General features: G+C 38.1%; 1 protein-coding gene across 9 annotated transcripts in view; it reads left to right on the top strand.

The window, feature by feature from the left end:
- Nucleotides 1–1,696: 1,696 nt before the first annotated feature.
- The window catches only part of LOC105287959 (protein NDRG3), a 34,810-nt gene continuing 21,716 nt past the window's right edge, over nucleotides 1,697–14,790 (top strand). For 2 of the 9 annotated variants that reach the window (XR_895521.3, XM_011353860.3), the window contains exons 1-3: nucleotides 1,698–2,035; nucleotides 8,270–8,644; nucleotides 12,026–12,079. Coding sequence is in view for 4 of the 9 variants with exons in the window: in XM_011353860.3 (XP_011352162.1) it covers nucleotides 8,430–8,644; nucleotides 12,026–12,079 (269 nt within the window). In the remaining 5 variants the exon portion in view is untranslated. Of the gene's footprint in view, nucleotides 2,036–8,269; nucleotides 8,645–12,025; nucleotides 12,080–13,749; nucleotides 14,563–14,790 lie in introns of those variants that run through there. The other 7 variants (XR_895522.3, XR_895523.3, XM_020034442.2 and 4 more) reach the window with 6 other exon arrangements.

Here is a 14,790-nt window from a genome sequence, read left to right as displayed (position 1 = left end):
CTCCTCTTGGGTATCTTGTCATTGATGACCATTGTATATCTTTGGCAAATTGACGCGCGTTGACAGTATTCGTATATAAGAAAAAGTTGTACAGTTTATTATGTTATTTTGTTATTAAATCCAATATCCATAATAATATTCATAATAATATCTATAATGATATCCACATAGCTAGAGCACGATCAGTTATTTCAACCGAGCTAAATTTCCACTGGAGATGGGATTATATATCCCTATCGAAATCAAATGTGACAAATTGACTGGAAAACGAGAAAAATGTCAAATTGGTTTTAAGAAATCTACCATCTTTACGTAAATTTGTTACGAAGTTCTGACAACGCCAATGATGGCTGGATTACATACGACGGTCATCTCTTTGGATTATCGCGGGACGCTCGGTATAAAGTAAAATCCTTTTAACCGAACATAAATAAGGCAGACCCGCCACAGTAATCCATGAAGCGGATTATCCAACCGTGGAGATGGACGTAGTGGAAGACGTCCTCGTTTACTGCGCGGTGTCATCAAGAAGAGCCGAGGATAATAGAGAGGTGCGCGATTTTAAATCCTCTCTCTTTCCGGCGTACGTTCCGCAATTCCGGAGCACCGATTCTATCCACGGAGATCTCATCGCAGCTTCCTCCGCCTCGCATTTAATCTCTCTCGCTCGCCTCTGAGTGAATTCCATAAAACGTAGCGCCTCTTAAACCCTCCCGAGAGCACTTCCGGCCGGTTGCTCCATTCTTCTACTACTCAGCTTGGCTCGATTACGAGAGACAGTCGCTTAGACAGCTCGCCGGCTCTTGCGGGCTAATCGGAGGAACGAACTAAACGGGAGCCAATCAAGAGGTCTAGATGAGAGTGGGCGATGGAACATGATGCTTGAGAATCCAATTGAATTTTAGGAAATGCGTTTAGCGTTGCGAACTAATTGCACAGTGTCTGAACAAGCAGTCTACGTGTACATTAGTGCACAATATATTTTTCAATATGCAAAAATTGCATTTTTCATTTAGTATTCCTGATACTCTTGTCTACTACTCGATTCTTTTTGTGAAAGAAACACTAACATGTAGATTGCAATACGCGAATTCTGATATCCGTGATTAAACTAGATTCAATTGAACAATTTTTGCTTCTGACATATGAGATATTTTGTAATTAATGTTTCAGTGAAAATTTGATAAGTTAGTCGCGTTAACAACTTACTTTTCTTTTTTTATTCAAAAAAAAGGTAAGATGGTTTTGGGTATTAGCCCATATCGCATGTTGCAACACACTTTTTTTTATTTACAAAAATGAAAATGGCTTTGGAACTAGTCCATATCGCCTAAGTTGCAACACACGGAAAATCGTTCCATGTGGCGTCATCTTCTGGTACACTCTTGCACCGTATCAACGCTAGATACTGTTGTTTCCTGCACTATCGAGGCACCGATAGTAACCGAGCTTGCTGCGTCCCTTTTTGTTCCAAATTCATAACTTTCGTAGGAAATCTTGCGCATTAGAATTTACCCGATAATTGACCGACCAAGTTCTCAAGGTCATTTTCGTGCTCCGTATGCGCAGCGGGAATTCTAAACGCAGTAGACAGAGTCGAGTGCGCCTTTTCATGACCAGATGTCGGCAGTCTGTCCGTAACCGGTTCGATCCAGTGTATACCGCGCATGGAGTAACGCGCATTCCCATTGACCAGTCTGTAGTTGGAGCCGTGCACTCGGGCCAATAGTAATCGTACGACGTCGTCGGGAACATCGTGCGCTCTTCATCGTTAGTATCGTCGCGGTGCTCCGTCTTCGCACGACCCGTAACGTCACACGAACATAAGACCAACGTATCCGGCAAGCAATTAGCGTGGGTTGACCGCCAGTTTGCGCGATCAATCTCATTTGCGTGCGTTCCCCTTAAAACAACGAGCTCTCCGCGATCGAACGCGTGACCAAGTCTCTTCTCATACTCACGTTTAAAGGTCGCGCGGAAGGCTGCAACTCTTCTTCGGTACCCGGACCCCGCAGCGGAACCCGCGCAGGAAGAGGTGAGTTCCGGACGAACACTCGTCCTCTTCACTCGCCTGCATCTTCTTGCCCTTTGTCTGTGTCCTTCTCCCTGCGGAAATCTCTCGACCGTTTCGACCTATCGATCAGTGCCGCGTCCGTGTGATAGTTCGAACGGACGCGCGAGTGTATGTGTGTATGTGCGCGCGCGCTCAACGAACCGTGCTGATGTCGTGCGTTCCGCGCACCCGCGGATCTCGTCATTGTCTCCTTCTCGTTATCATCGTCGTCGTCGACGGAGATTGCAGCGACGAGCGGTCGGTGACGTCGCGACGACGCGGTTGAGTCATACGGCGCTGCGGCCGAAGGTCGAACCTAACGCGCTAGATCGATCGCGCGCCAACGACACCGCGCGGACGATCTCGCGGCAGCGTCGCCTCCTCGGACTTGGTTCTATCAGGGCTTGAAACACTTGGCCATCGGGAAACGGGGTTAAACCGGGCGATCGATCGTTCCCAGAAATGTAAGACGTCGCGGAACAAGGATACTAGTCGTTAGCCCTCGAGCAAACTTAATCGCGCGCTGTTACATATCGCGACTTATAGGAGTAGGACATCCTTCTACCTTCCAGCTGCCTTCTACTTGTCTTCCCCATTTTCGAATTATAATTGGGACTATTCAATGAACATCAAATTTCTTTGGAATTGAAAGATATATCGCCTGATACAAGATCATCCCTATCCCTAATCTTCTTGGGAATTGCTATTTATACTTACGTAACATTGTTTCTTTCTGATTTTTATAGATCACTCAATCGTTCTAGTTAAATTTTAATATATGACAAATGGCAAACTTTGTAATCGATAATCTATAAATCTTTTTAAATAATTTCATATTTCGTCTCAAAGTTTCATATTGTAAACTAAGGTAGCGTTTCCTTATCCTTCTTCCTGGAGAAAACTTTCGACAAGAACTTAAAATATCCTTTCCGTTGCTTCTGAAAAGAAGACCATCTTGCTCGTCCTGGTTCCCACCAACGTCTAACTATTATCTTACCCACCATCTGATCGCAGACGTAACAGCCAGCAGCTGCTCCAACAATAGTCATGCGACGCTCGAGGCGTGCTGGATCGATGCTACGTGAATTGTCAATAAAAAAATAGTGACGAGATACTAAAATAGACTGTCACGCGCGATAAGATTTCTCGTCGGATCGGTAATTTAATTTATGTTTTTAAAGTTGTGCATTAAACCTAGCTTTGACCGTAACATCACTTCGTATTATCTATTTTGAGGGAAAGTATCATGTTAAAGTGGAGCATAAAGAATAACATATACATATAGAGATTCCTTCTAAGAATATACGTGTTATAAAGCTTTACTTTATCGTATACTTCAGCATTATAAGTACTAAATGAAAAGTAGATAAACGAGATTTAGGACTAGAGCGGTTTGAAATTTCGGAAAAATCGATGTTTGATTTTTTATATAATCGATTAGTACAATCTTTTAAAAACATTTTGGCGCAAGAAGAACTTCTTGGATATTCGCAAAATTGAGTTTAGAAGAGTCAAAAATGTGAGGCCATGCATGCACGGCCGTAGGGCGTTCGCAATCAAGTAGTGGAGTGCTTTTGTGTCACTTTTCTCTCGTTGGCATCAAAAGAAGCTAGAACAAAGAAAAAACGACGTTCTACGATTGCTGCTTAAATGAAAATTGACTTTGAGACGTCATTTTACAGCATGAGCAATTTTTGAACTTCGAAAATATTAATTTTTTAGCTGTAATTCTGTTCTCAAACTTTAAACGCGTTTTTCTGAAAACAGCATTTTACGCCAGTTTTGCCGCGAAAACTCAAGAAAGGTTAAAGATATCGACTTGCTTTTTTTTAATTGAAGATAAAGACATATAGACTTAACCTAAGTCTGCATATAAAACTTAATTTTGTAATAATGTTTTAATAACAAATAACTTGAATTTTTCGACGTTTTTGGTTTTTTCCCCGCCATTGCTCTAATTGTGATGTTTTTTTTAAATTTAGATTCAGTCTATAGAGAGGGATTCCAGTTACAAAATGGCGCCTTCAGAAATAAACAATTTCAACTTGTTCTCCCAGAATCGTGGCAAAATCGCAAAAGCGAAGGTTTTTTTAATCAACAATTTCTCACACAATTCTTAATATTTTTTAGATTTTTGACGTTTATTTTATTCTTTAAAATGCATTAAAAAACGTGCAATAAACTTCGTGTATGTTGATTCGTTCGTTCACAACCGTCATTTGAATTGCACTCAATTTTTGGCCGTTGAAACCGCTCTAGTTTCCTTAATGATTTTTGATTATTGATTATTTTTCAAAGTACCACACACATTTGAAATAACAAATGTGTGTGGTACTTTGTACTTCAATGAAATTCTGATAATTTTGAAGACCAAATAATACAAATTTCATACCAATAATACAAATTTCATACGTAGAGACCTATTTATTTTTTTAATACAATCGTTGTAATACGTTTTCATTAAAGTGAATAAACACTATAATAACGATAAACGATATGACAAATCACGAAGGTATAGCCAAACTAATAGAATTAATTGATACTGCTTAAATTAGTAAAAACGAACCTGGCGATATTTTAATATAAAAATGGTTCTAGTAACAATGCATTCTTTTAGTTTTATAAAATAACGACATTTTGCTGTGAACGATCGATCATGCGTAATCTCGATAATCGCAATCCTTAATCATTTGAATCAGTCGTGGATCTATGATACATTTGTTCAAGTAAATTGATCCTATGATACATTTGATCAAGTCAATTTTCGAATAAATCTAATATATATTTCTAATATGTATGCTGTTTATCGTGTTAGTACTGCTAAAATTTTTGATATCGTAGGTCAGTCGAATAACTCGACCGATGTCAAGTTAGATAACGTTGAGCGAAAAATTAGATGTCGAGAAACGGGGTTAACCCTGACGTTACACGCGAGTATCCACGCGAAAAATCAATACGCGACTCCTGGAACCTGCTGCAACACGCGCGTGGAAGTCTATCGGTGAATTGGTGATCACCGCGTGTACCCTGATGGCAATACGCATACATATTTTGCCCGGAAAAGCCCTGGCCAGATCGATTTCCTGTCGGCTGGCTGCGAGCTCGACATAAGCAAGCCGAGCTCGCAGCTGATCCAGCTGTACTCGATGCCATCGATATTTGAAGAGCTCGGCTCCGGAATGACGTGCGTTTACCTTGAAATGAGATAGATTGAAATAGAAGAGTTCCCCGTATTTTCTTTCGTATTCTTCGCGGATTATTTTAGCTTACCTCTTACAAAGCTTGAAACTTGGTGAACTGTTGTGCTCCGGATAATTATTAATTTGAAATACAAAAGTAATATATCATAAATCACTTTACTAAGTCAAAGAATATGAAAACTAAAGATACACACGAAAATGTCTAAATTATGTATAATACTATGCATTTTTAATCACTTTTATAATTAGTCACATTTGTGAGGTAAAAATAATTTTTAAATAATTTAAAAATAATTTGAATTTATTTTAATGCCAATCACGTAACTGGCATTTTTGATGCATAATTGTAACGGTCATAATGTATAATCTCATTAAATCTCAGAATAAATTAACTTAATTTATGGAATCACTTTTGCTTGACAAAAAGACCATGTGCATGATACAAAATCAATGTTACATTGTTTTGCTCTTCCTCAAAATAAATTACAGCTTTTCACAATTAAAATCCACGACTGATCATCTGCTCTAAGTGTGCTTGAGAATTTTCTTTACTAGAAACAATTAACAATAGCTAAACTCTTAAATGCAAATCCAACAAGTATTAATTTTTCTGATTGCGATTTATCGAAAGAACGCATTGTATCAATGAATGGCTACGCTCGCGTCGAGATTATAATTTGTGCTACGGATTAAGCGCTTATCAATATTTACTACGGATTAATACTTATCAATTATTATCAGTAACACCGATATCAAAACTGAAAGAGAACAATATGGGACATGCGTGTCCCTTTTGCTCGATCAATCGCCGAAGTGACGTTCACTGCAGACGAATCCGTACACCGTATATTGATTTATTTGCTGAGCAAACCAATCCTCTTTTGCATGCGTCTGTTTTCCCGCGAGATATGCGTCGCGCATCAGTCTCGCGAAACGAAATTAGCGACTGATGTAATCTGAAGACAGACACCTTCCAAATTACTTTGTTTGTTAATTATCGCACGCGCTTAATTTGCTGTTGAAAATAGCTAATTAGAAGAAAACTAGCGACACTAGTTATTGTTTCTTGTTCGCACGTTTTCTTGTTTATATTAACGTGTTTCACGAAGAAGCATAAGTGAACACTTTATGATTGGCATGTCGCCATGCATGATTCTCTCGATGTATAACAGAGTCGATGGATTTTGTGCATGTCGACAATCATATCTTAACACGCATTTTACTCCATTTCTCACATTTTAGCGGGGACGATTCTGCGAGACATCGGCGATAATCGTTGATCGTTTTCGATCAAAGTTGAGCAACGAGATGCCACCTAATTAAAAGGCAGAAACCGTGTCACAAAACTTGTACGTGTTTCGATTATTTCTCAACTGATTTATTTTCTGCGACGTAATACGTCAATGTCAACGTAATATAAGTTGGCACTTTCATAAATATTTCATACGATGTCATGTTATTATTGAACAACAGGTTACTGGATACAAAAAAATTCTTTCTAAATAAAATTTTTTTCGGGAAGCTCGATTTAGCAACACTCTTGAATGTGATGAATAACGAAAACGCAAATAAATAAACCACTTAATTTTTATTTAATATAATAATTATCACAGATATAAAAAAAACACGTTGCAACGGTAATTTTATTAAATGGTTCACAATGAGATTGCATTCATGTTTGTCATCTGCCACATTTTGTCAATTAATATATATCTTTATTTACTACCGCGATATCTGGCAATACGATGCAAGTTAAATTATTTTGCTGAAACAGTAACGTTCGCTCGCTTGTTCAGTGAGGATGGAGAGATTATTTGAGCTTCTGGTTGCATACTTGCAACCAGATTTCGTACACAGAGATCCTAACTAACGACGGAGATCAGAAAAGCATATTTATATCATTCGTCTATATTTGTACGATCTGGATTTAGAGTGCACTTAAATTAGATCATGACGGTCACTGTTTACCACCTGTTTACTGTTTACTGTTTATTGTTTACTACTAAAAGTGCACATTGGTTTACATATTATGTTTCGCAGAAATATGAAAAGTAATATAAAAATATAGAAAAATCATATTATGCAACTACGTGTTAACTCCATTCGTTTCATTTAATAAGAATAAATTTCTTTTTCGCAATTTCATGTGCAATAACTATGCAATATGTTGCAAACGACTCCGTGAGAATAACATATAAAAGCACAGAGAATGGCAATTGTAACGAACGACATGAAATTAGATTAGTAAAATGAACAAGAGAAAACGAACGAGAAAAAAATTTAACTGATCTACAATACAATATAATTACGCTGACAAGCTTTTCCCGAAGTAGAATTATGCAAATTCTATAATCCATTCAATCTTTCTTTCATCATCGAATTTATTATTGATAAAACCTCGCTGCAATTGTTTACACATCAGTTTAACAATCAATAGCAATCAGTCATGGAATACGTTTATTAAAGCACCATTCGCCCGCGCTAAATTTATTTCGCTCCAATAATTGAGAAGATTAAATATGGCGAAACTCACAAATTCGATTTGTTACAACCCAAATAGCATTTCCAGGAAATGATCAGCATGCTCACGAGAGCAAAAGTTATTACGTATATATTTATAGATCGTAAACAAAATCACTTATTTCTTGCAAAGTGATATTATTTCTTTTGTCTATTTTCTTGATTTTCTGAGCCTGTCAGTGGAAATGTTTTTAATATTTCAATAAATATTATCTATATGAAAGCAAGAAACACGAACAAACACAACATGATCGTTTGTAGAAGTATCTACAAATTACATTCATATTAAGAGAAGACTTGGTTTATATTTGAAGAAATTAACATGATCCACGATCGAACGAATCGCCGATGCCTCGAATCGCGCTGCGATTATCATCACGGGATCTGTTTACTTTTGTTTTTTCTTTCTTTTGTTCCTTTGCCGTTCGTTTGCCTTGTTGACGTGCGATATTGGCATATCGGCTTCGGGCACGCCTATCATCATCAACGACATCAGCGGCGACTCGGCTGGCAGGCGCCTTCGAGGCAATTCTTTGCCGAGAGCGCATCCATCTGAGTGGTGGAAATTGTCATCCTCAGTCAGCACGACGATCGACTAGGTCGTTTCGAGTGGAAGACAACGTTGCGAACCAAACACGGCGGCGAAAGGTCACGTCATGCCAGCAGGTACTGGCGCTTCGTACAGGTCGTTAAGCGACCTGGGCGAAGACGTTTACAAAAGTACGACCATCGTCGACCAGACACAGACCACCAGCCAGAGCGTTCTCGAGTCCGTGAAGAAGGCGTTTAGCTTCGCCTCGCCGAAGGTTGAGATCCGGAAGAAGGACCCGCTGATCGAGGACCGTCGCGAGAGCGTCTCTATTGTCTCAAGGTAATGTCTTACATTGTTCGGGAATACAAGGGAGAACCGGTCGGCAGGTAGGGGTACGGTCGCGGGGTACATCGTTCCGTCTCTTGCCGCTGTTCTTCGATCTCGAAGAACCGAGTCGCCCAAGTAATAATAATTTATCGTGATTCCGTCTACCTTTCTAACGCAATGGCGCGTTCACTTGCGGAAAACCCACGGCATTCTTTTGGATTTCGCATTGTTCTTTTGTGTATATGATTGTGTATACATGTCTGTGTATACGATTTGTTAGAAAATCAACAGTTTCATAATTAACAATTACAGCTAAAATCTAAATTTTCGAAATTTTTAAAGATTTTCATGGAAGGTTCGCACTTTTTTTTGATGAAATTGTTGAGTCAATTTACTGTTTTCATTTTTGTTCGCGGAAAAGATGCTGTAATTTTGCAAGAAAGAAAGGAATGCATCGTAATTTGAATATCGAATGGTCCAGAGTCCGGGATGAAATGGAATCAAATTGATAATAATATTGAATAAAAGATTTAATTCGTCTTGCTACATATGTAATGCACAATGAATACTGAGAATAGTGAATGCAAAACCTAGGTAGAACAGTCAGTCGTTAAGGAGTTTGTGGGCGACGATCATTTCGAGGTCGAAGACATCGGGGCATGGTTATACCGCTTTTGCTGTTAGCTCTGCTGTGGCGAACAGGTTTCAGAAAATCGATTGTCACACTATCGACGCAGTTTTCACAACTTTCGTTGCGCAGCTACAGACTGGTTAAAAATATCGTTCCTGCTGTGGTATATTGAACTATGTATCAACGAAGTAAAGGGGCCACATATATATGAAATATTAAAAAACGTAAATTTATGCCTCGATAGAAAAGATACTATGTAACATGTCTATACGTTGTCATAAAAGCAACAATAATATTATGTGATATCTCTTAATATTCTATATTTCTTAACATAATATTAATATTAAAATAAAAATGCAGAAATGTCTGTGCAAAAAGATTACGAAAAACTCTAGAATTATAAATTTGAAGGCACTCAAAAGGAGAAAACTCAAAAATACATTATTGTTCGAAAATTATGTTTTTCACATTTTATAAATGTGCAAAAGATAACTTCTCGGATCGTTACCTGACTGAGAAATGGGAATATATGATTCGCATTTTTCCAAGACATTGATTTCATAAAGTTTTAAAACGCTCTATTTTAAGATCATAATTTTCCGGAAATTTGCATAAACTTATATATCTATATTTTGGAAAATTTCTCTTTATAAGTTATTTTTACAAAATACAAATAATAATATCTTTTATTTTATATATTTTATATATTCTATATATATTTATTTTATATATTCTAATTTAGATATTGTACATTATTAACGCAGTAATATCCATTAATGTTAAATAATTGCTCAAAAATACAATATGTATAAGGAGTAGTTGTTATTAGCAACGAAAGAGTCAACCACGTCGAAATAGAATTGCAAAAACTAATTTTGCATAAAAAAAAGAAAATAACTATTCGTCGAAATACTATTCGTCAATGCCGTGTAGCCACACCACGCGCTTGCAATTTTCGCATTTCTAATATTACTAACAACGATCATTCACTTTGATGCTGTCCAAAGGGTGCGCGGTACATATCTATCAAAGCTAAAATTTTCGAAAACTGAAGCTCCAATATAACCAAGGATATTTCGCATAAGCCAAAAGGTTCCGCCGCAATTTTGCGCGCATGTTACAAATGGCCAGCAACCCTAGCAACCTACGCTCGCTGTTATTAAAATACGGTTCGTTTTCCCCAGAGAAATCAATGATTATTCGAGCAATATGATTTATACGATTCGTGAATAAAACGAACAAATCTCTAATATATTTCTTCGTAGCTTCCGATGGAACAAAGCAAAAGAAAGAAATGCGCAAATCTTCAAGAATAAACAAATTAGTTATTGCGAGGACGAATAGTTTAAAAAAACACAAAAATTGAAAGATTAAATACGTTGACTTCGTAGAACATTTTATAGAATTTTTGCTTGCTGCAAAAATATAAATTTGTCTGATATAAAGCGAAGCCAACATCTTGTCTTTGAATTTTTGGAGTATTTTATTCGTAAATATGAAAGCAAATTTCAAGATCGGAACATTTTCCTACACTGAGGAGGAGAAGCGGGTGGATCAATAAAACTTTACTTGGATAAAGAAAATAAGTTAAAATAATAGTCATAAATATATTACTAATTCCATAATTCTAATTAGTCAGTTGCATCAATGTAATTTGTTATCATGCCGAGTAATTCGTTCAATGGATCATGATATAATATTTATTTGAATGAGGATGGCTGATTTTGTCGGTCCAACTATTCTTTTCCTCAGTGTCTTGATCAGCTCGTGTAGAAGGCAAACGAATCGAAGGTAAGTCATGTAATACGCCGAAGGGATCATTTCCTTTCCTCACGCTTCGAATCTCACACACTCGCACTAACAACATCAGCTTCTCGTCCCTCTTTGTCTACACGTGACTGCAATCATCATCATCGCCGCTTCATTCACCGTTGTTACTTGTTATTATCACTCTCTCTGTACTGCATGCACGCGATCGGCCATCTTCCTTTGTCCTTGCAACGCTTGAGTTGCGACCGCCCGCATCGCTTCGTGGCGCGCGACGGAAGTGCGTGCGTTGCGGAACCGGCTCCTCGGTGCGTACGACCGATTTTCGCTAAACGATCGAGGGATCCGGAAATCATCATCCCAGTCAACAACCATCGTTGATTAGGAAATCAAGCCGTATATTAATATTGTCATATTGCTGACAAAATTGTGACTTGCAATAATAGATATCTGATACCGATATTTTACTTTCTATATTTTATTCATGTATTTATGCATCTTTTCTTTGAACAAAGTTCAAGCAACTTACATATTGAATATCTTAATTGTCTCGGACAGTTAAGATTCATCCATAATCTTTATATAAGAAAAAAGATGCGATTTCTTTTGATTAAAGAATTATTAATGTAATGCGATACCTTTGTGAATACCTTTTAGTTTGAATTCCGGAATCCAGATGATTTGCGGATTCTTTTACATTTTACTCAAGTAAGTGCTTTAATTGATCGCGAAAGATAATAATTTAACATTCAAATGGACCGTGTGCTAAATGCTGATTCGCGTATCAAGTAGAACAAAGGAAGACCGATTCCTCATTCACGATCATTGTAGAACGTTCAGTAGCAAGTTGAAGCGAGTACGATGTTGGTGTTTGCTTATCGTGCTAATGGCTTTCACGTTGTTGTACGCTATCTACTGGTTGTTTGTGAACGGGATAGAAGCAACGTGCCGCTAGGACCGGGCGTGTGTGATTATTCGCCGCCATTTTGTTTTAGGGAGAGAAACAAGATGCCGACAGCAGCCACTGCCGAGGAATCTGCTCTGTTGGGGTAAGTTCTGGCGAAAGAGAGAGAAGAGCTGAGTGACTGACGCGTAATCAGTATTATTTTCTATCCTACCCGGCAAGTATCGCATTTGATCGTAGTTGCAGCTCGTGCTGATGCGTAGACGCGTAGACGCGTAGTAAGAGCGCAATAGTTGACATTAATGCCTACGCATCGAGAATGTGAGCCACTTTTGTATGATTACCATGTTCACGTTTATATAGTCTAAATTGCTCTATCCTAGTGGCACAAAATCTGACACGTTTCACACTGAACAACAGGTAGGGAAAATTGATGAAGTTGCAAGAGCCTTGTGATATCAAGATACCATCTGGAGTGATGAATACGTGTTTTCGCAGTGCAAGTATATAACTTTATGACTAATAGATGTGAGCTCTAATTTGGAGATCGATTTAAACACATATTTTGCTTTTAATATTGATGGTGTGACGAATGCATGAAAGTGATAGAGTTGGAGACAATTATTTGCAAACTGATACGAAACTGATACGTGTTTACAAGTGTCGCGACGTTTTTATTACTTGTATCGCAACATGGGACACCCGTTGGCATATTTGTTAGGTTTTTCAATTGGAACGGGCAATTGACATTGACCCTAATGTGCGCAGCGCGGCCAGTAATTCGCGTTGTTAAAAGTGTTATGCTCTTTTTATAGCTCAACTGCGTAATAATTCGCAAGGGTCACCGACAAATCATCACTGCAACATTGTTGATGTGCAATTGATTGAGATATATGATACACTTATTAAAACACTGCGACTGACAATGACTCTGTTGTCCTAAGTTTTCCCACCAGGCAGCTACCACTGCGTGTTACACGAAAGCAACGATAATCATCCTGTCCATTATTTTAAGCGGACAAGAAACAGACTTGCAGTGTAACGCGTAGTGGCAGCCATATTATTCTTCCGTTATACGACATTGAATTTAAGCGCCATTAGATGTGCGCCGCTTAATGTGACATCCAGCTGCTATTTAGGGCTGTGACCCATATTCGAGAGAGACTTGCCGCGGAACTTAATTGCATAAAATAGTTTAACAGAAGTTCCCAAACTTTTGACGTTTAAGTCGTTTAATCGAACTACTTCATGATTCTTACAAACTCGCGGTCGCTAATGGTACTGCTTCCTAATTTGAATGTAAATGCGAACGTAAAATAAAGCTGCGCTCTAGAACCATCAAGCCTGCCAAAGTTCCGGCAGACTGTGAATGATGTGCTTGTGCTGTCACAAATTTGTGCGAGATTATCACTTTATAAATTTATTTTTAATAGAATTTTCCCTTTGCCATATTTATTCTTATTAAAAGAGCGTTGGTCAATAAAACAAGGGATTAAGTTTATGAGCACTATTGAGTGTAAAGTATTTACTCCTTTAAATTATTGAATGACATTAATTATTGTAGTTTCAGTATTTTGCAATTATAAATACTATGCAAACATAGAATCTGACAATAGGTAACGGAATGCAAAATAGTTAACGTAACACTAGACTCGACGCTTCCGCCGCATAATTGCTTCAAGTAATTTAACGTAGGCGACACGGAGTCGGCCAGCCATAGAGCTCGATGAGACATTAAATTTAAGTCTCGGTCAACACGTTTTATTATCGCGAATGGTACATTTCTACGCGTCGGCACGTACAATTTCTCACGATTTTCATCATTTAAGAGATATAATTTTCATCATTTAAGAGATATGCATGATACTCAACCGTTCTCTGAAAATTAGCTTATAACTGTAATAATGAGATTTGAAGAAGCAGAACTTCAATGCAGAAATATTGAGTATGAACTTGATCGTATATAATATCTTTTATGATCGTGCTTCAACCCTTATTTTTTTATCAAAAAAAGTTTTCTTTCTTTTCAAATTTGCTTCAACGCAAATCTAAGTGAGCAAAACCTTGAGTGAGCTTTTGTTGCGCTTATTATAGCTAACAATAAGAAACGTGAAAATAATTTACACTTTGTGTAGTTAAACAACGAGACGGTTACAAGCTGTTTATAACAAATGACGATAACGAGAAGACGAGGACGTTGAAATTTATGCGGGAATGTAGCTCGTTGAAAATGTGTCAATACGTTAAGCGGACAAATTGAAGGAGGTTTAGTAGTATGTAGCGTTCTACGTAATAGCGAGCTTAGAAGCTTTCTGAGGTTAACGACGTAATTCCGTCTCGTCGCGCTCCTTCTCGTTCATATCAATCTTCTAGAGAAGACGTTTTACTTGTTGGGCGAAGAGACGAAGAGGGTCCCGCGCACCTCTCTCGACTGGCCCTCACAGCGAAGTAGTTAACGTCCAAATTAGGACTAATTACGAATCATTAAGACCGATATACAAACGCCCTGTTGTTCAGGCGCGTCGTGCATCGCTTTGGAAGTAGTCATTCCTGAGGATTTATGTGTTCCATGCGACTCTTTTGGTACCGTTCTGCCTGCGGAAGATGCTGCTAGAAACAGCTTTAATTGTAAGTTGAATTATAAGTAAGCGCCCTATTATATTCTCTCTATAATTATAAACCGTTCGCACAAACTATGCAGGCGACTGAGTACACTCAAGCTTCGAGAGAAAATACAATGTTTGCATGGTACGTCAATCCGCATGAGCCTCAATTATAATTAAACAAAGTTGATTTTGCGCACGCCGTTCTCTCACACCGCAAACTACGGTTTTGCGGTTTATGTGCTTCAGCTTG

Source organism: Ooceraea biroi, chromosome 2 (genome assembly GCF_003672135.1).
Source record: "Ooceraea biroi isolate clonal line C1 chromosome 2, Obir_v5.4, whole genome shotgun sequence".
Classification (NCBI taxonomy): domain Eukaryota; kingdom Metazoa; phylum Arthropoda; class Insecta; order Hymenoptera; family Formicidae; genus Ooceraea; species Ooceraea biroi.
This window is presented reverse-complemented; position numbering and strand designations above follow the sequence as displayed.